The 22,122-nt window shown below is 49.3% G+C and overlaps 1 protein-coding gene across 1 annotated transcript in view; it reads right to left on the bottom strand.

The window, feature by feature from the left end:
- ONECUT1 (one cut homeobox 1) overlaps positions 1–17,328 on the bottom strand; it is a 38,451-nt gene extending 21,123 nt beyond the window's left edge. The window contains exon 1 of the mRNA XM_004281662.4: positions 15,734–17,328. Within this exon, the coding sequence (XP_004281710.1) occupies positions 15,734–16,838 (1,105 nt within the window). The 5' untranslated portion in view covers positions 16,839–17,328. The remainder of the gene's footprint in view (positions 1–15,733) is intronic.
- Between the last annotated feature and the right edge of the window lie 4,794 nt (positions 17,329–22,122).

Below are 22,122 nucleotides of genomic sequence, written 5' to 3'. Positions count from 1 at the left end.
TATACAGTGGAGAAATTAGGCAACACCTCGACCAAGTGATCAAAATTAACTCTCCAGTTAAGTGGGAGACAGACAGACTTCATGGGCCTCCAGATGTGATCCCCAGAGAAGGACACACCTCACCCATGCAGCTTTCTGGGCAAGAAAGCACCGCCTCAATCTAATCACGAGGAAACATCAGATAAACATAAAATGAGAAATATTTTTTTTAAAGTGGAGACCATATTCTTCAAACATTTCGATGTTATAAAAGGTTAAAAAAGGCTGTGGAAATGTTTAAGATTAAAGAAAAGAAGAGATATAAAACTTAATCCCAGACTGGATCCTCTCCTGGAGAACAGTGCTGTGAAGGACATTACTGGGTCAACGGACAAAAGTGAACTGTGGCTACAGAAGGGAAGGTTCATACTCGTGGAAATACATTCTGAAGTATGTAGGGGTGAGGGGCCATGATGTATGTAACGTACTCTGAAACGGTTCATGAAAAAAAATTCTGTGCATTTGAGAGTGAGAGAGAAAGAGAGATTGAGAGAGAGAGAGAGAGAGAGAGCATGCATGTGTGCACAGATGATAAAGCAAATGGGTCAAAATGTTAACAACTGGTCAACTGGTGGGTAAATGGTTTATGTTCTTATTTTATTTTTGCACCTTTTGAAAAATTTGAAAAAAACTTCCAAACAAAATTTTCTTAAATCATGCTTTTGAATAATATTTAATGACACTGAGATAAGTTTGACTATAAATTCTTTATGAGCTCAATTTTGTGAAAAATTAAAATTAAAAATGTATCTTATTTACGTAATTTAAAAAAGCTAGAAGGAAACAAACCAACACATAAACAGGTACCATCTCTGGGTTATGGGATTATGGATGATTTGATCCTGTCGTATGTTTATAGTGTTTCATATTTTCCAAAGTTATGAGAGAAAAATTATTTTTGAAAGAGGAAAACAAATATTCAGAAAAGTTCTGCATATGTTGCTGACTGCTGTGCCATTGACTGATAATAGCAAAAACAAAACAAAACCAGAAACTTGAAATCATTGAAATGTCCAATGAAAGGTTGTTGGAGAGGTTATGTAAATTATGATGCTTCTGAAATATGATATAGGCATAAAATTTATGTTTGCCCAATCAATTTATGGACCAACCTAAGCATCCAAAAATAGGGGATTCGTTAAATTATAGCATAGCTGTAAAACATAAAATGTGCAGAAAGCTTTTTGATCCAGAGCGCTCCAGGAGCAGAGGGAGGGCTTTGACCTCTTTGCTGTCTTGCAAACTGTAAACACCCTATCTATACATATCTGCTAAATGAATAAGTGCTACTGGTGAGGTATTTGGGGGGGGGGGTCAGGAATGGTGGCATTACCAGGGGTTTTTATTGTCTCCAGTTTTCTTTTATGTATTTTCAAATATTCTATCATAAATTTAATAACATGGGATTTTTAATTTAAAAAGTTATAATAGTATCTATGGATCATCTCATTGAGAAGAGATTGGAAAGATATTCACAAAAAGGGGGTTATCTCTGTTTGGGGGTGTTATGGGTGATCCTTGTCACCTTTTTTCTTGATTAGTAGTAATAATTTTACAAAGAAGTTATTTTTAAAAGGCACTGGACCATCATTAAAAAGTCTACAAATAATAAACGCTGGAGAGGGTGTGGAGAAAAGGAAACTTCTTACACTGTTGGTGGGAATGTAAATTGGTGCAGCCACTATGGAGAACAGATGGAGGTTCCTTAAAAAACTAAAAAAAAAGTTATCATATAATCCTGCAATCCACTCCTAGGCATATATCTGGGGAAAACTCTAATTTGAAAAGATATATGCACCCCTATGTTAATTGCAGCACTATTTACAATAGCCAAGACATGGAAGCAACATAAATGTCCATTGACAGATGAATGGATAAAGAAAACGTGGTGCAGGGGCTTCCCTGGTGGCGCAGTGGTTGGGAGTCTGCCTGCCAATGCAGGGGACACGGGATCGTGCCCCGGTCTGGGAAGATCCCACATGCAGCGGAGCGGCAGGGCCCGTGAGCCATGGCCGCCGAGCCTGCATGTCCAGAGCCTGTGCTCCGCAACGGGAGAGGCCGCAACAGCGAGAGGCCTGCATACCACAAAAAAACAAAAACAAAAAACACGAAAATGTGGTGTAGATATACAATGGAATATTACTCAGCCATAAAGAAGAATGAAATAATGCTATTTGCAGTGACATGGATGGACCTAGAGATTATCATATTAAGTGAAGTAAGTTAGACAGAGAAAGACAATATCATGTGATATCGCTTATATGTGGAATCTAAAAAATGATACAAATAAACTTATTTACAAAACAGAAATAAACTCACAGACATGGCAAACAAATTTGTGACTACCAAAGGGGATAATGGGGTGGGAGGGGGAGATAAATTAGGAGTTTGGGATTAACAGATACACACTACAAAATATAAAATAGATGAACAGCAAGGAACTGTTGTATGGCATGGGGATCTATATTCAGTGTCTTGTAGTAACCTATAATGGAAAAGAATCTGAAAAAGAATATATATTTTCTCCATCTCTGCTGACAATGGCAGGCAATCCGACCCTCATCATCTATTGCCACCCTCCTAGCTAGTCCCCTGCTGCTGCTACTCCTCCTATCGGCTCACACTATGCTGCCTTTCAAAAGCACAAGCCTGACAACTTCACTCTACTAGAGGTCACAACTTCCTTCAGCTCCTGCTGTCACAGACCCAAGTCCCTTGGATGGCACAGGCATACAAGATCCTATGTACTCTCTTTTCAGTCTTCTTTCCAGTTTCCTCCCTGCTCCCACATAACTGTTTTCCTGCCTATCCCAGCACTCATCAAGGACATTGTAAGTATTTGTTTCCCCACACACCTCCTCCCATGAGCTCCTCCAGGATACGGCACGTTGTGCCTCTTTTGAGCCCCAGTACTTGGCCCAGCACCCTTCACATAGGAGGTACTCCATCAGCCTGAGGGCAAATGAAGGAAAATGGACCTTTTGAATGATGTAATATGACCCTCAGTGACTTGAATGTGCACATGAATCTCCTAGGGATCTTGTCAAGGTGCAGGTTCAGATTCAGTAGGTCTGGGGTGGAACCTGAGAGACTGCATTTCCTAATGTTCTGCTGCTGGTCTGGGGACCACACTGAGTAGTAAGGACCCAGAGAACAGTAAGAGTTTTTCAGATGGAGGAGAGTATGGATACAATCATTCTTATAGGAATACTGAATTTTTTTTTTTTTTAACATCTTCATTGGAGTATAATTGCTTTACAATGGTGTGTTAGTTTCTGCTGTATAACAAAGTGAATCAGCTACACATATACATATATCCCATTATCTCCTCCCTCTTGTGTCTCCCTCCCTCCCACCCTCTCTATCCCACCCTTCTAGGTGGTCACAAAGCACTGAGCTGATCTCCCTGTGCTATGTGGCTGCTTCCCACTAGCTATCTATTTTACATTTGGGAGTGTATATGTCCATGCCACTCTCTCACTTTGTCCCAGCTTACCCTTCCCCCTCCCTGTGTCCTCAAGTCCATTCTCTACATCTGCATCTTTATTCCTGTCCTGCCCCTAGGTTCTTCAGAACCATTTTTTTTTTTTTAGATTCCATATATATGTGTTAGCGTACGGTATTTGTTTTTCTCTTTCTGACTTACTTCACTCTGTATGACAGTCTCTAGGTCCATCCACCTCACTACAAATAACTCAATTTTGTTTCTTTTTATGGCTAGGTAATTAGGAATATTGAATTTTTGAGTGAACTTTTAACCTCAAAAGAGATAAAAGAAGTAAAATATTATATAATGATATAATATTTATATATATTATATATCATTAAAAAATATACATAAAACTATGGAACTATAGGTTATTCCAGAAAAAGGGTAAAATAAATAACAAAGGGGCAAAAATATAAGTCATTTGCTCTTAAATTCTCAATATCAGTATTCTTTTTTTAATAGAAGTATAGTTGATTTACAATGTTATGTTAGTTCCCAGTGTACAGCAAAGTGATTCAGTTTTATATATATATATATATATATAGTTTTTCAGATTCTTTTCCATTATAGGTTATTACAATATATTGAATATAGTTCTCTGTGCTATACAGTAGGTCCTTGTTTATTTTATACATAGCAGTGCTCAATATCAATATTCTAATTATCAACTTGGAGTTATAGTAGAATCACCTGGGAGGCTTTTTAATCAGCATATATTTTCTTGCCACCTCTCTGCCACCAACCTGATTTGAGGAATATGAAACTCTCTGCCCACCCCTCCCCACTACAAAAAACTACAGCCTTGGAGAAAGCTTTTGTTACTGATGGGAAGGCATCGTTTCACTCAGCCGTGCTGGGGAAGAAACAAGCTTCCAGCTATACAATAATTCGGATCCAAGAAATCTTCTGCAAAGGGGTTTTACCCACGGCATCCACACATGCTATTGTTCCCTTTGCCTGAAAACCTCTTTCCCCATTTCTGACCAAGTCCTGTTTTTTTTTTTTTTCCAGAGCTTCAAAACTATTCCTTCATCACACCCTAAACCGTTCCTTCTTGGCACAAAAAAGCAACCAAGCTATTTGTCTCTCTTCCCCCCTAGACTATGAGCTCCAAAAGACTTGTTTGTGCTCAGTACATCCCCAGTACTGAGCACAGCACCGTCATGGCTGTACTCAAATGAATAAAGAAAAAACCACTCTTTCCATAGCTAATGAAATTTCCTCTTTCACATCTTATGCCCTGTCCACAGTTGGCCAGATATAATTCCAAAGAGAGTTGACATTTAGTACAGGGCTAAGAACTGTGTAAATGACAACTGAAATGTCCTGGGGTTTATTTGGTCCAAGTTGTTCGGGCTGGGGAATCAGACAGAAACAATCTTTTTCCCCCCCAAAGTTAAAATTAAATAATATTTACCTGTTACAAAACATGTATATTTAAGATAGGAAGCACAGGAACTAAATGAACACTGGTGAAGGCAGCACCTGACAAAAGAACTAGAACATCTGCTGTCTGTGAAGCTACAAGGGTGTTCTCTCCTTTTATCTCTAGCCTTTCCCTACTGGAGGTACCACTCTTAGGAACTTGAGTTTATTATTAACTTGTTTTTTCCACATACTTACGTATCTCTAAACAATAAGTTGTTTAGCATTTCTTGCTTTTAAGCCTTATAAAAATGGTATTGTTCTGGTGTGATTTTCTATAGCTTGTTCTTTTTTAAAAAAAAAAAAAAGAAATTCAACACTGTTCCTAAGACTCAACTATGCTGTTATGTATAGCTGTGGCTCATTCATTTTCATCACTCCAATATACTCCTGCATTATATGAATACAGCACAGTTTATTCCTGCATTCCTCGTCAGTGGGCATTTGGGATGTTTCTGGTTATTTGTTCTTAGAAGCAACGCTGTTACAGACCATCCTTGTACTCATCTTCAGGAGCACCTGTGAGCTTATCTAGGGTATATACCAAGGGGTATCTAGGGTATATACCAAGGGGTAGACTTCGTTCAGCTGTGGGTTCAGGTTTATAAGCCAAATTATCTTTTGAAGCAACGGTGGCAATTTACATCCCCACCAGCAGTGCATGAATTCCTGATGATCCATATCCTTACCAACGCAGGTATTGTAACCTCAAGCTGAAATATTTTTGTGCCAGAAGGCAGTGCTCCTGACTGGAAAGGCTCTTTCCTACTGGCCATCTGATAGGAGAGCCTGATCTGAGACTCTGCCCAAGAGATGGGCGCGCCAGGGACTTACACCTTGTTGAATCCTGACTTTGGGACAGAGCATTACATTGAGAAGAGAGACTGTCATGGATACACAGTCATCGTAGAAGGCAATCATTCATAGAATGTGGGATCTGGAAGGACCCTAAGGCCAAATCCTTCATTCTACATTTAAGGAGACTGAGACCCAGAAAGGTTAAATGACAAGGTCTCAGAGCTCATTAGTACAAGAACCTGTCTCTGGGGCTCTCATTGCTTAGTCTAGGGTTTTTTTTTTTTAAATGTGTTTATTTGGTTTAGTAATTTAAGATAACACAATCTAGTAAATTAAAAATGACTCCGTAAATATTCAAATAACTGCCAACTTATCTTTAAAAGGTAGTTATTTGACTTCCGTGACTGATGAATTTGATAACTTCAGCTTCTTGTGAAGTAAACAGTAATACTGAATTTCAATGGGATAAATAGGGGAAAGATGCAATCTCCATAGTAATGGTTTTCAATGGGCAAATTTAACAGTATTAAAAGACACTGATCCCCTGGGGAAATTAATTCCCAATTTTTTGGCGGATCATCCTCATCCTTGGATCATCCCCCCAGGCAAATGATAGGCGTGGGCTTAAGAAGCCATTTTATGAGGAAGGCCAACTTCAAATGCGGTGAAATTTCAATTCATCCTCCTCTTCTGAGTACTCAAAATTAACCTATCGTAGGAGGCTGGGAACTGTTTGTGGATATCATGGCAAAAGAGCCTCAGTAATCCGATGGTATATAATCTTAGATGCCTTTACTTGTGAATGTCGGAAAACTCTGAAAAGAGACCAGTTTGCAGCTGAGGTACTTAGTGCTCTTCAGAGTGTGCCTAAGAAGCATGATGTGTACAAAGGAATCTGTCCCCACATACAAAGCAGTAAAAATGCAACTGGGGAGGGGAGGAAGACTGCCTAATAGGAAGGGTGTCTGTGAGGAGGAGAGTGGCTTCGAAAGCCTGCAGTGGAAATCTTCATCCTGGAGCTGTTTCCTACAGGAAACCGTCCCTCCACCTCCCCTGTCCAAATGCCTTGCTCCTCTCTACCCTAAGAATCCATTTACCATTTGAAAATATCTTTGGTTTAACAATGTCGGCAGGCTGGCAATAAAAGCTTTCCAAGAGGCATCCCTCTTTTTTTTTTTTTTTTTGCGGTACGCGGGCCTCTCACTGTTGTGGCCTCTCCCGTTGTGGAGCACAGGCTCCGGACGCGCAGGCTCAGCGGCCATGGCTCACGGGCCCAGCCGCTCCGCGGCATGTAAGATTTTCCCAGACCGGGGCACGAACCCGTGTCCCCTGCATCGGCAGGCAGGCTTTCAACCACTGCGCCACCAGGGAAGCCCGGCATCCCTCTTTTAATGTCAAGATAAGACTCAGGAGCTGCTTATTGCTTTGGGGCGGGGGGCGGGCTTGGAGGGAAAGGACACCAAGTAATTTTGCTAGGAATGCTGACCAAACTGTACCGAGGTACTCCTGGTTCAGGTTTTCCTCCCAGCAGTCATTTTAATCAGCACTTCCCCTATTTAATGAGCTTGTAGTGCCATTACATAATCACCCAGCTCACTGGATTAATGACGAAAAGAGGAACTGATTTTTCCAGTTGCATCATTTGAAGTAAATGTTAACTTTCTTTCTGAGTCCTTAGTTAACCGCATTAGTGTGACAAATATGTCTTTGTCTAGCATAAGTAATTAGAATTTAATCACTTTAACTGCATCTTAATTACCCTAAATGAATTGAAAGGACATTTAATAGTAAAGATTAAATTGCCTTAATGAACGATTTTTGTGACTCCATCAATACTTGAATCGCGTTAGCCACTCCTCTCACGCACTTCACCTGCAGTGAGCAGACGGGTCACTAGGTGGCGCGCTTCGCTCGTTTATTTATTTAATTTCCCCCATTGATCTGTTTTAGAAGACATCAGGAAAGAAAGCGAAAAGCATAGAGTTTATTATGTTCCTTTGATAACCTCTCTTTGGGACTACGAGGTCATCACCAGATGCAAAATGAAAGCAGCGATTTCAGAAACTGTCGATTCTGCGTACCCTATGGCATATGCAAAGGGAGATGAGAAACGCATGGGTAACTGGAAACTTGCGGTGCTTGAGGGAAATTGTAAGTTGCCCTCTGGATGATTGCCAACATATATACAGAGTTTAAGTCAATTTATTATTTTTTAGTGCAGAGTCCTAAAACATGAGTAACAGGCAAGCTTGGAATAGCAAGACAGGCACTGATGTGAAGCCAAGAAATATAACTGCTGTGCAAGTGCAGATCAGAACACCAATGCCTGAAAGAATGGGAGGTTTGGGCCTTTGGGCCCTCCTCCAGGCTGGCTCCCAATGGACCAGTCCTACCCACAGAAAACATCTAATGAGATGGGTCTTGCCTGTGAATAATTGTTTAAGTGAACAAATGGATGGAGAGACTTGGGTTCCACGTCTAGCTCTGTGACTGCCTCACATTCCCTCTGGCTGCTTCCTCAAAAGAGAGCAATAAAAAGTCTCTCTTATAAGTCTTGAGTAAAAAAGAAATAAGTTTCCACAAGTAACTCTCTTTGAGAGTCCCAGAGGGAAGACACACATTTTCTAATTTCAAGATCTTATTATGCAGAGACTTTCCAGATTGGTGTTTATGATAGTGGATCAGACATTTCCACATTCTGGGTCCACTGACCTAGTGGACTTGCACCCATAATCGAGGCACAGGGTGGAGGGTAAGGGTGTTCTGAGCTTTGAGCTGGGAAAGCTGAGTTCAGGGTCTCAGTGATTTCCAGCTCTGTTACCATAGGTAAGTTATTCAACCTCATTGAACAGAGAAACAGGAAAAATAATGGTAATTGCCCTGTAAACTAGCAGCTCCCAAACTTTGCTGCACATTAAAATCACCTCAGAGCTCTTAAATATCCTAGTGCCCAGGTCATGCCCTATACTACTGATGCCAGGATATTTGAGGTTTTAGCCAGGAATCATTTTTTTTAAAAGATCCCTAAATGATTCCAATGCATAGCAAGATTTGGGAGCCACTGGCACAGACAGTGAGTATTAAATGAGAACATCTATGTGCCTAGCACAGTACCTGACTAATAAAATGTACACAATGGACACAAACTCCTTCCTTATCACTTGCCAAGACAAATGTGAGGGTTGTACTTCAAGGTCTGGTTCTGTTCAGCTGTTATCTTATCAAATTGTCTCACCTAAAGGAGAAGAAAATTTCTAGAAGCTAATTTGTTCCAACTTTATGATCATGTAACATCTTTTGGGAGGAACATAATGGGGATGATTCTATAGCAAGACCCTGTGATAAGACATAAATTTATATGTTTGTATCAAAATAATAAGATTGCCCTGTGATTGGTCTGGTCATCTAAGCCAATCCTACAATTTCAGAAGAAAATTAAGTTTCATTAGTATTAATATACTTGTATTAAAATAAAAGTCTGTGCAAATCTGTTGACAGAAGACAGTAATTTACGATTATGCACTAAATTCATTCACATTAGAAATCAGTTTTTTCCTTTTTGCTAAACTCTGTGAGGCTGACACTTTTCATGTAAAAATAATGTGGCTTTCTTCTTCCAAAGGTCCTTACCCATATTATTTAAATACACACAAAATGAAAATAGTATTTAATGAATACTTGTTGAATCCTTTATCTAAGATTATAGGAAATCTATCCTCTAACTACTATGACTTCAATAGGACCCTCCTTCTGTTGCTACTTTAGGTTGGGGACCATTCAATTTTGCCAAGAGTGTGGAAACTGCTGTTTTCAAGGGGACTGAAATGAGACTAGTCACTTCTCATCCAATCCATCAAGGCTCCTTGGTTGGCTTAAAATAGTAAATTGGTGTTTAACTATTCCAATATATGGAATTTACAAAGAACACTGAGCACTCTTACTTGAAGGGCAAGGCTTCTAACTATGGATTTTGAGGAGCAAGACACCTGAGAACCTCCTTTTTAATTACCCACCTTCATTAGACTTGAGGATTTTCTTTCTTACAAGGAAATCAAGAATAAATGTTACCGATATACACCGTAAGAACTATTTCTTCTGAGAACTTTGGGTAGCAGCGTCTGTTTGATTAGCTGAATTTGCCATGAATGTGGAAATGATGACATCAAAACAGCTCATGTAACAACCTCCTCAAAGACCTTGTAGATTAGAGATGACTATAGATTTTCCCCAGCACGGATCAAAGGGACTGAATTGAACGTTTTAGCTTAATGATCCAACCCCTGTCACACCCATAGGGACTCGAATTCCGATTGTATAAGCAGGTGTGCCCATGGACTCAGACGCACACAGAAAGCTGCTGGAGAGGGAGGAAAAAGATCAACCACCTGATCGACGAGGATAGGTTTGATCTTTTCCATTACTTGACCGTGCCCGTGTGTACTACTGGTGGGGCCTCACGATTTCTCATAAACTTCGAAATATTAGCTGTTAGTTTTTGTTTCCTCATCACAACTGTTCAAAGCCATCCTAGCCACCCACCAGGGACAAGAGAAACCCTGGCAACAGGCCTGGCTAGGCCCTGTCCAGGGTCCTGACTCCGCACCAGGGCTCCAGGCCGCTGGGCCTCCCAGAGCACTTCACCCAGCCCACCAGACAGCAAACAAAGACCTTCAAGCTCAAAGCCTCAGGGCAGGCTTCTAACTCCCATCAGTTAGCTGGAAGGGGAAACAACAAAGGGAACGCTGATCCACCCTCCCTTCACTACACCCCGAGCCCCAACCTCCCATTTCAGACTGCCAGGGTCACCTTCTCTACTGTGACCCTGATAGTCTCAAACTAAAACATGCCAGCAAAAGTATAATTTGGATATAATTTCCAAACATGCATCTTGAGAGGTTAGAGTTGGGGTATAATTTGGGGGGATGGCAATTTTGTCTCATCAGTGGGGTAATACCCAGGAATTGTTTAGGAGCAAGACAGATCCGCTAGGTATCCTTTTCTCCCTCCACTACACTCTCTACCTGTCAAAATAGTTCTCATTTTGAAAATCACTAAGACATCAATGTTCTAAAAACAAAGCCTCTCCTCTCCGCAGCGGGTTGAACCACAGAGGCTCTCTGGGTGCCTGGCTTTGCGGCCCGCAGGGGGCATGCGCAGCTACTGGGGAAGATGAGTCCACAAGGAGGGCATCAGTGACGGCACGAGCTTAGCTTCCTGTGGTGCGCTGAGCGCTTGCAGATAAAGAAAGATGCAGCCTGGGCTTTGAGTTGCTTTGCTGTTACAACACAACGGTGCTATTGTTGGCACAGACTGTCCCAAGTGCCAGCTGCAAAACAGCGACGGCAGGACTGGGTCTCTACTGACCCCAATTGCCCACTGGGTGCTTCCAAAGGGCCTGGGGTTGCACCCGCTGGCGGGAGAGCCAACCACCCTCGGGACAGGCCGCAGGGTTTATTGTCTCAGGCAGCCGGGCTCGATGTTCTGACACCAGGTCACCACAAAATAACCATCAGGCCTCCTCAAGCCACAGCAGCAGGTCTCCTCCACTCTAGTCAAACTCTCCACTCCAACCTTCACCACGTGCACACTTCTTAACTCCATGCGCCCCTTCCTCTCCTCCCTGGGGTTTGTGCTCCCCAGTGGGGGCCGCAAGAGAGAACTATTGTTCCACACCCTCCAGGAGTCAGACATGGGCTGTGAGAAAGGCCCACGCAGAGCCTTCTGGGGATTGTCCCCAACAGCCAGACCTGTTCGGCTGGCGTGTGTGTGTGTGTGTGTGTGTGTGTGTGTGTGTGTTTGTGTGTGTGTGTATGTGTGGGCGGGGGTCCCTAGCCAACTCTCCGGGAGCACGGGCGACCCTTAGGCCTGAGTTGGTGAGGGGACTCTGGAACTCCTCGGCCTCCGCCTGACGACTGGCTGGCCCCCAGGCCACGCTGGGAGGAGTCTAGCATAAAGCTTCGGAGGTGGCTCTCGTCCGGGGCAGCCAGCCCCCATGGCCCCCAGGCTGCTAGGCGGACGCTGTCGGCAGCGCCCCGCGGGCCCTTTGTTCGGGCCGCAGCCGGCTGAGAGCAGCTGCACTGCCCGAGAACCGCCCCGCAGAGACGCCGGGCGTGGCGGGGAACCAGTCCACTTGGCACCTTCTCCTCCGACTCTTGGGCCCAGGAACCCTTCCAGTTCCTGCATTCCACACGCCCAGTTGTGGCTTTTCTCCCGGCCCAGAGTCTTCGAGGACTGGAGAAGTGGAGTTCTCAGGGCCCAGCATCGAACTCCTTCTGCTTGGCTCCCATGGCCCAGAGAAGGGAGGGGACAGTTGAAACGTCGCCCGTTGGTATAAATATTAACAAAAAGCAAATGGACTTGCGCGGGAGCCAGTTAGTTATCAATCAACCAGGCAGCAAGGCCACTTATGGCAAACATGGCCCATGTTGGTCCGGCCGAGACTTTCTCATGGCCACCCCCTGGTCAGACTGCCCCCCCCCCACGCCCCCCGGTCCCCGGGTGGTCCTGGGGCAAATCCCGTCCAGGAAACAGGAGCAGTCCCGGGTGCTGGAGACCCGTCTGGCTCCCTGGCGCCGCTGTTGGGAGGTTTCTTCGCCTCCAGGTACCGTAGGGTCGAAGCGGCGCACCACCCACCCCTGCCCGACCCCGGGCCTCGCCTGCTGGGTCTCTGCAGCACCCGTTGGTGGGTGTGCAGTGGCAGCCTCTTCCTGCGCCGGCAGCTCCCCTACTGAGGCCGGAGCCTTCTGGAATCTTTAATTGGAAGCTAATCTCCCCGCGTCTTAATAGGCGCCCACGTCAGAGGCGGGGCACCCACCCACCGGCACAGCCCAGCCCCCCCCCCCACCTGGGATGAGACGCAGCGTGAGCCTGGTTGCGCTGCACTTTAATGGGGAAGCAGCAAGTGTTACATTGAGGGAACATATATTGATTTTTTAAAGGTAGTTAATTTGGTGAGAATTTCCTCCTGTCTCCCGTCGTCCGCCAGCCGATGTAATTTCGTGAAGAGAAAGCGCCTCTCCAAACACGCTGCCGCGGGCGGGCGGAGGGATTTGACCCTCCACACCAGGCTGTACGGAACCCGGGGTACCAGGAGGGCATGAAGAAGCCACTCTCCCGCTACCCAGCGAAGGAGCCGACCTCGATGGGCCTTGCCTCGCATGGGGTAGAAACGAGTTTAAGGGGTCTTTGAGTGCAACGGCGAGCAAGAGCTGCAAGTGGCACCTCCCTCCGTGCACGGGAGCTGGCAGTGGGGAGGAGGGGGGCAATGTCTCACAGCTGCGTCCAACATGCCCTGCAATCCGTTTTTAGTCACCTGCAGTCAGGGCCTACCAGAGATCATTTGAACGGTTCAGGAAACGGCCTCGTTCCGCCCGCCCCCGCCCCCACCACCAAATTAAAATGTTAACGGGAGGTCTTGTCGTTCTTCGGTGACTTAAAAACAAGTCTTGGCTCTTGCTGCGTAATGGGATTGATCCCGGCTGGCTCCGCACGCGCGCTCATCCCAGCCCGCCCCACCCCTTTAATGAAGTTAAAGAAAGGAAAATGGGAGAGACAACCCCGCATCCGGGTCTTAGGATAACGAGTTCGCTGGGGGTTTGGCGCCAAACTCACGTCCCGCCAGGGTCTCCGATTTTCCTTTTCTTTTTTTTTTTTTTTCTCGAGGAAAAGGCCACGCGCCTCCGTCCAAAGGCTGGGCAGGACTTTCTACGCGCTGCTGGGTGCCAGGCAGCGGCCCCTTCGATAACTTCCTGGGTCCCGTGAGCCCGGGCGGGTACGTCCACCGCACTTCCCGTGTGCAGGTAGCAGTACTAGGGCTGCCCATGCGAGGAGGTGAGAGGGCGCTCGTACAGGGCAGGGCGCTAAGGCGGGTATCCAGGGCTCCGGGGTCGTCCCTGAACCTAATTTATCAGTCTGTCTTTCCAGGGGACAATAGGAGTCAGTGGGGAAGGAGAGTCATTTAAGTCCTGAGCAAGCGCCTTCAGGAGGTGGGGTGTTTGGAATGAGCTTCCCTGGGGGTGGGGGGGAACGGCTCTCCATTTGCATCCCCTCCCTCCATTCCCCCAGCCCCACTAACCTGCCTGTGTGTGCACTGCCTCGGTAAAAAGTCCTGAAGCCGGGCTCGAGGCTGGCGTGTGCGTGTGAAAAGGCACTACCTTGGACGCCGGCATAGGCATATCAGTCTGGGAGAGGAATAGCGTTTTCGGCCGTCCCTTCCAGAACTTCAGCTGCCCTCGCGTCTCGGTCTACCCATGGGATGGGGGCGATCTGGTGGCTGCACACAAAGCTAGAGAGTGGAATTGCGGGAGCCCCAGAGGGTACCCTGTCAACCTCTTTCTTCCCCCTCCCGTCCCCTTACCCCAGCCTCTCCTGGCTTCTGGGCTCAGGCTGCAAGAGTCCTCGTGGGGACTTTGGAGCCAACGAGCGCGGGGTTGGACTGGAAAACCTGGCGGGGCAGAGGCTCAGACGGTGCGGAGCTCCAGCAGGGAGGCCACAAGAACCCAGACCCCAGGACTGCTTTGGGTCGCATCCGGCTGGAGTCGCAGGCTCGCGGGGACGCCGGCACCCGCTTCCCTCTAGTTTCTCATTGGCCCGCACGATGTGGGGGAGGGGGCCCTGGCCTCTTGCTTTGATTTTAGACTGTGAAACGGCTCAGTGCCCACGGCTCTGCGCGGATTGACGGTCTCTCGTTCTCCAGGGACGAATTAATGGAGAACGATCAGTTAATTAACAAACCCTCATTCCGGCTTTTACCTTTTTCTTCGCCAGGACTCAGGCTAGGTCGCCGGGCTGAGATTGGGTGGGGGTGTGGCAGCATGTACCCCAGGAGTCAATCAACTCAGCCCGGGTCTCATCAAACCGAGTCCACCCTCAGCTGCCCTTGGCTGTACCTCTCCGCTTGTCCTCCGCCCTAGGGGGTCGCTGAATCTGCTTGAAATCCCCCGTGTGATTCAGGCTGGGGTCAGTTGTCCCCTCCGCCGGTGGGCCGGCCAGAGCCTTCCCCTTACCTTGGCTTAGAGAGGCTGGGGGAACTGGGCGCAGTGTCTACGCAGCGCCGCCAAGACCTTCCCGCTCAACTCGGAAACACCAGGCCCTCGGGGTGTTTGGGCCCGGAGACCTCTGCTCGAAGACTTGTTTTTTTCCCTCACACTCCCACCCCCTGCATGGGATTCAGACGAAAATTCATGCAGAGGAATAAAACAAAATGCGAAGCTCTAAACGAGTCGGCAGCGAAATCGGTCTCTGGGCTAAGCTAGAAGCTCCCTTGTTGCTCGGCCGCCCTCACCTGGACCTTGGCACGATCTGCCTCCCTCTCTACAGCCGGTCACAAGCGCAGAGTGCGTCCTAAACCTTAACGGAGCGTCTGCGCCACACACCCACCGCCGCGCGGCTTCGGAACCTTTGCTGGAACTCCCAGAGTGAGCTCCCCACCCTCCAGCCCCCCACCCCGCCCCGCGCCACTAAAGTGAGCGCGGGAGCGGGGTCACCGCAGCGAGTTCAGCTCAACATTGGCGGGCAGCTCCCGCACGCTCCAGCACAGTGCCCGGGTATGTGCCAGGGATACTGGCTGGCAGCACCTGCGCGCAGTTCCACGCACGCGTCGCCTCTCTCGCCCCGCAAACCTGGAGTGCCAAACCCAGAAGCGATGCACAGACCGTATCCAGCCAGGTGCTGGGATTTCTTTCCACCTACGGTCGTGCGAGCTTCCTGCGCTGTCTCCCAGCACAAATGCTCCTCTGCAATCACCCAGGCCGCGCTGCTCAGTTCCCGGAGCCTTCCACAGCCCAATGCACTGAGTCCTGGAAGAGGCTGTCTGCTCCCGGGAGCCACGCTCTGGCTCTTCCAGGCCTAGGGACCCCCCTCTCGGTGAAAGGAGGACGGGATGAAGCGTGCACAGAGCTCTCTCCTTCCCTGCCTCCTTGGGTCCCTTCAGCTTCCCCAATACCTTATCTCCCCGCGCGCCCAGCTCCTTGGCCCGCTCACCTGCTAAGCGGAGCGCAGACATGCGCTGGAACTCCGGCTCCTGCAGCCACTTCCACATCCTCCGGAAGGTCTCCCGGCCGGATTTGAGTTTGCTCCAGGGTTTGGGGTTGCGCAGCAGGTCCGAGAGGGTCCCTTGGGAGCGACAGAGCACCCTCTGCGCGAAGATGGCCTGTGGTATGCTGTAGCGCTTAAGCTCGGTGGTGATACGCTGCGCCACCTCTTTGGTATTGATCTCTTCCATCTGCCCTGAATTACTTCCATTGCTGACCTGCGCACCGGTTACCGAAGGGTTGGGCTCCCGGGCCGTGCCCAGGAGTTGCCCGTGGCCCTGGGCGTTCAGGTGGGCGTGTGGGTGGTGTGGAGGAAGGCCGTTGATGGGAACCATGCCGGCCGAGGTGGGCGTGAGGTGCTGCTCCCCGTGACGGCCGAGCATGGCCGGGTGGTGGGCTTCGAAGCCATTGGGGGTGAGCATCTTGTCGGTGGGCATGGCGGCGCCCGGGTGGGCATAGTGGGGGAGACCTTGCTGGGAGTTGTGGATGCCGCCCAGACCGGAGCCGGAGAGGGGAGAGAGGCTCTGGCCCATGCCGGCCACGTCCTTGTGATAGGGGGTATAGAGGTTATTCATGGAGGCCAGCCCGCGCTCGTCCCGCATGAGCGTGAAGCTACCGCTCACATTGCCTGCCAGGCGCTGGTGGTGGTGCGGGTGGTGGTGGTGGTGGTGGTGGTGGTGATGGTGGGGGAACTTGTCCGAGACGGTGGAGATGGGCGGCAGCGGCTGCAGAGGGGTTAAGGTGGTGTAGGTGGTGGGCATGCTCATACCTGGGGGAGTCTCGCAGGCCATGGTCATGGTGGGGTGCAGGGGGCCGGCCAGGCTGTGCTCGGGGGCCCGGTGGTGGTGGTGGTAATCGCCGCTGCCGCTGCCGCCGTCCAGCAAGGACGCCATGCCCATCGAGCGCGGGTGCGCGGGGGGCAGGTGGCTGCCGCGGTGCGCCACGGAGCTTCGCGCGTGGGGGCTACCGCCCAGCAAGTCAGCAGGGGCAGGCACCGGCTCATGGCTCACGCCGTGCAGCTCCCCGATCGCCTCCATGGTCAGCTGCGCGTTCATCGTGATCTGGGCGAGCGGACGGCGGACACAACATCGATGAGGCCGGGCAGAGGCGGCGAAGGGCGCACACAGTCCGGTCTTCACATCGGCTGCTGGCGACTGCTGCCTTCCTTCCTTCCTTCCTCTCACTGTGGGGCTCTGTCTCCTTCTCAGTGTGTCTCGCCTTCCCTCTTGCCCCCACCTTCCCCTCTGCGTCCTCGGCTTTTTTTTTTTTTTTAAATATTAATTTCCAGAAAGGATCCGCGCCGTTGGGCGAGCGCGGTGCCCCCAGCCCGCCCGCCCCCGGCCCCCTCACGTCCCTCTCCTTCCTAGAATTGTGAGGCCCCCGGCTCCCCTGACGCACCCCTTGCGCCTTCCGCGGCTGCTGCCTGCCCGCGCCGCTGGCCAGCTCCAGCCATGGCTCGGTTACTGTTGCAGACTCTGTGGCCGCTGTTTCGCCGCCGCCGCCGCGGCCCGCCCTCACGCCCGCCGGGCGCAGCGCGCAGGCGCGCGGATCAGCCCCGCCCCCTCAGTCCCCGCGCGCGCGGCCGGTGACGTCCCCGTACAAATGAAGGTGGGGGTCCCAGCGCCGTCCGTAAGGCGCTGGGCTGCGGGGGAGCGGTGCGCACGTGCGAGTGTCTAACGTAGAGCGCGATCTGGGGCTGCTACCGCAACCCTGGGAAACTTGGGCCCCTCTCGGCTCCCTGGCTCGGGTGGGCTCCCTTCCCAGCACTCGGCCACACTTGCTGGGCTCGCCTCCCGGGTGGCGCAGTATGCCTGGAGAGCCATCGCCCCTCTCTCCAGTTGCTGCCTCCCGGTGCAGGTTTCCCGGGGAGCCTCAGCTGGTGTCATCACTCCTTCCACCCTGGCTTGTTTCCCGGGAGGGCCTCTGGGAGTCCACGCTCTCCCCATCTTCAGGTGCTTGGTCTTTTGAGGGGGAGGGGAGCAAATATTTTAAAGGCCTTGGTCAACCTGGTGGCTGTTGACCCGACAACCTCTGTCCTCCCTGATAATTCTCTGCCCACCCGGTCCAATCCAGAATCGAACCTGGTCCTTGGGCCTGGTGGGGACGCGTGGGGAGGCCCCCAGTGTGGGACGTATACCCGGCCGCCACATGCCGCGGCTTTCTTTCATTTACAAAAGAAAGGGAAAAAAAAACCGTAACAAAAGGCAGAGCGTGTCTGCTTAGGTGCTTTCATCCCTCAGAGAAAGGACAGATGTGCCCATTGTCCAGCCCTTGGCAGTTATGACCCGGTCAGCGCCGAGCCTCAGCCCCGGGCGAGTGGTGGTCACAATGGGGGGACAGCTTCTCAGAACCTGGGTATATGGGTTCGGATATGGAACAAAGTGAGTGTGGCCAAACTCAGATTGTATGTTCCTTTCCTGGGGCACCGGGTCGGAGCCCACCACCGGTGTCTCTGCTGGGAATGTTCCCAGAGTCTAGGAGAGGTCAGGGTGGTGGAATGGTAGTAGTAGTGGTGGCTGAGTCCCTTAGGCAAAAGCTTGGGCCAGTCTATCCTTGGGGGAAACTTCTCACCAGCTAAGGCATGAGCAGGCCAATCTCTGCCCAGGTCCCTACCACCGCCTGGGCAACATCAAGATCAAGGTAGGTCAAGGCCAGTGGGTTACTCTACCTGCCTTCCTTGAAAGTGGTCATGTCCTGAGATCGGTTAACCTGGTTGGTTTCATCACCACGGACATTCCTGTTTTGTCCAAACAATGCCTATGGAGGTCCTGGAGATGGGGGTCCATCTCAGTGGACTTAGCATCAGCTTGCACAATGAATATTTAGGAATTAAAAACCTCCAGAGAGTAGAACGTCTTTGGGAAAAATACAGTGACAAAAAGGAACTCAGAAAACAAAATTACTCTGTTTAAAGTTACTCTTGTATCTACATCTCTCTAGTCATACGTACATATACGCAAACTTAAAACATATTTTCTCCCTAGTGGATCACAATATGTTGGTGGGAAGCTGAATTCTTGGCTCCTTATTGTTTCTGTTCTCATTTCTTACAACATAGAGCACGTAGCCCTTATATGAGACCAAACAATGGGTTAACGTAGAAGGCAGACTTTGAGCTAAACCGTTTGCCCCCCCCCCATATTTTAATCCCCCTGAAGTGATCGATTTGCCCTTATGACAACTCTCTTTCCCAAAGGCAGTTTGTTAAAAGAAAGAAGTAAATACCACCAAATGCACAAATTGTTCATGGTTTTCTATTTGTGTAACTAATTAGGGACTTGATCCTGGAAACGCTCCTTCATGTGAGGCTCTCGACTGAGCCCCTGGAGTCTACCTGAAGAGGGCTGGGATCAGGTGAGCTTAACTCCCTCTGTCCCCCCAGCCCCACCCCACCCATGAAAAGGGGGTCTGGTTCAGTGCTGGTCCCTAAAGGAGTAGCCAAAGTAAAAATCTGGATAAGTATTGTATATGGTGGACTAATGTGAGTGCAGGACTTGCTTGGGGAGTTTGCAAATCTCCCTAATCTTTCTTGGCTGTTCATTCCTTTCATTTAACCTTTGTTTTCTTGTAGTTGACTGAATTGCAGTAATTTCTCAGAAACATTTTATTCTTATTCAATGTCTTGGAAAACTTTCCTATACTAAGAATGTATGATGGGTGGGATGGATGCTCTTAGGCCTAGTTAGGGTGAATGCACATGTATGCGTGTGTGTGTGTGTGTGTGTGTGTGTGTGTGTGTGTGTGTGTGGCGGGGTGGGGGGGAAGGACAGGAGGGCTAGGATAGCTTTTTGTCATTTTGTCCCTCTCTTCCCTTCCCTCTTCCACTGCCCAGCATAACATCAGGTGCACTATGGAGGATTAAAGAGGCCAGGGAGGGGTCTCTTGAAATTACTCAGTGGGTCTAGTGTATGTGATTACAGGATACTGTACAGTTCTTTATCACAGCCAAGAAGCCTGAGGGGAGGGCTCATTGTCAGCTGGTTAGATTTTGAGTAGCTGCAGGGAACTTAAAGAAAAAAATAATGTCAGTCACCACCCCATTTCATACATGTATATATTTAAGAAAAAGGGAAATAAGACTATGGGCTGGATGCTTGTGGCTGGCAATGTTTTCAGTGTGGAAACAAATATTTTAGACTACTTATTTTGTAGATGTTGGGGTGCTGCTGGTGGTGGTGAGACAGGTGCAATCCTTCCTATGCTGGGTGGGCTAGAGCTTGCCAGGTGACCCCACTAGGCTTAGAAAAGAGAATGAGAATAAGGTCTTTCCTCCAAATGCTGGCCACACAAGGTTCTTTGAGAACCTTCTGTGAGTTTCAGAGTTACTGCTTTAGTGCTTTTTGTGAGTAACAGAGATGTAACATATGGCCCAGTCCCAGTTTTCAGGACCATTCCAAAAAACTGTTTCTAGCCCCTCTGAGCCATCAAATGCTAACTTCCCATTTGTTGACCACACAAACAGCAAACCTGGGTGTCAGGGAAGATTTCCTCACCCAGGGCTCCACGGAGAGTCTGACACCTTGGCCAGGGCCTCAGAATGTAACTCACCAGCATTTCTTTCTTTTTTTTTTTTAAAGCTCTCTTTTTTTTTTAATTAATTAATTAATTAATTTTTGGCTGCATTGGGTCTTTGTTGCTGCGCACAGACATTCTCTAGTTGCAGCGAGCGGGGGCTACTCTTCGTTGCTGTGCGCAGGCTTCTCATTGCAGTAGCTTCTCTTCTTGCGGAGCAGGGGTTCTAGGCGCACGGGCTTCAGTAGCTGTGGCACGTGGGCTCAGTAGTTGTGGCTTGCAGGCTTCAGAGTACAGGCTCAGTAGCTGTGGCGCACGGGCTTAGTTGCTCCGCGGCATGTGGGATCTTCCTGGGCCAGGGCTCAAACCTGTGTCCCCTGCATTGGTAGGCGGATTCTTAACCACTGTGCCACCAGGGAAGTCCACTCACCAGCATTTCTGATGCCTGTAGCAAGTCTAGAATTAAACTCTCGGTGAGGAACCATTTTTTTGGTGTCTGGCACAGTAGGGCACTTGATAACTGTGGGTGAAGGATTTGGTCCTGGGTGCTTCTGGCCAGGTTCTCCTGTCTTCTTCCCACCTCTGCAGATTTTTGTTTTTCCCCCAGAAAATTGCTATTGGCTTACAATGGAACGCCAAAAAATTCAGAAGAGGGTGGCCTGATGATTCATTATTGACAACAGTTAAAAAAAATTAGTCAATGGCTTCTCTCCACTTTATGGGGGCCAAAGGAAGCAGTAATCAATTATTCTAACCCTCTTCATCAACCTTTGACCTTCATATACTTTTTATTCATCTGTTCGGTTTCCTTTGTTCCTTTTTAATGTAAATTACGGTTTTTGCTCATAACAATATATTTTTTTATTCTGTGTTTTGCACTCTCCTTTGTTCCATCTCCTAACCACACCCTCCACATCCCAGAGAAGACGCTCTGGTGAAGAGCTCTTTGACAGCTGGTGCCAACCCCAGAGGACTCCAGGTTATAGGAGGTGCACAGGGCGGTCGGGGCAGCACTTCTAGGACCTCAGACCCCTCTGGGAGCATCTCCGGTTACTTCCATTCTTGGGGCATCCGATAAGCTAGAGGCGGCTTCTCTTGGACTTAGATTCGTTCCAACGGTTGCCCACTTCGGCGAGGGCTTTTCAAGGTCTCCAGCTGAGAGCGCTGAAGGGATAAGGGGTGTCCTGATGCCGTGGGGCTTCGGGTGGGGTCCAAGGCTCCCAGGTGGGACACGCTGGCTTCAGGACCCTGCTGCGGACGCAGCCAGCTAGATGCCGGGGCAGGTGACCTTCTCTGGCCAACCCTTCAGTGGATTTTCTTTCTTGGTCTTATCTTTGTACTGTTGAAGTATATTACAAAGGAGACCTATCCGGGCTGCGGGGTAGGGTAGGGGCAAAGAATTTACCAGATTTGGGGAGGTGGTTAATGCTCTTCCAGTGCCTCCCTTCTGGGGCTCTACTCTGGGTTAGCCGCGCGCCGCCGAGGTAGAGAATGCCAGGGCTGGAGGCTGGGGAGGCCAGAGGCAAGGGAGAGGGGGGCCATTTCTCTGGAGCAGATCAAAGCATCTCAAAGTGTGGACAACTCAGAGCAAAGGGGGCGGGCAGAAGGCACAGTGGGCTCAAGAAGGTCCCCAGGTGGAGCAAGCTCCGGACCCGGAGGACAGGAAGGGCGGAGGTAGCGGGGTGCGGGCCAGCCGGGAGCCTGAGGCTGAAGGGGCGTGGACCCGCGCCGACAGCCCCGGGCCGACTGCGGCCTCCGCGGCCTGGCGCGCGGCGCGTTGGCCGGTCTCTTCCGCAGCCTCGCAGGATAACGCCGACCCGGGCCCGA

Source organism: Orcinus orca, chromosome 2, assembly GCF_937001465.1.
Source record: "Orcinus orca chromosome 2, mOrcOrc1.1, whole genome shotgun sequence".
NCBI classification, from domain to species: Eukaryota; Metazoa; Chordata; class Mammalia; order Artiodactyla; family Delphinidae; genus Orcinus; species Orcinus orca.
This window is presented reverse-complemented; position numbering and strand designations above follow the sequence as displayed.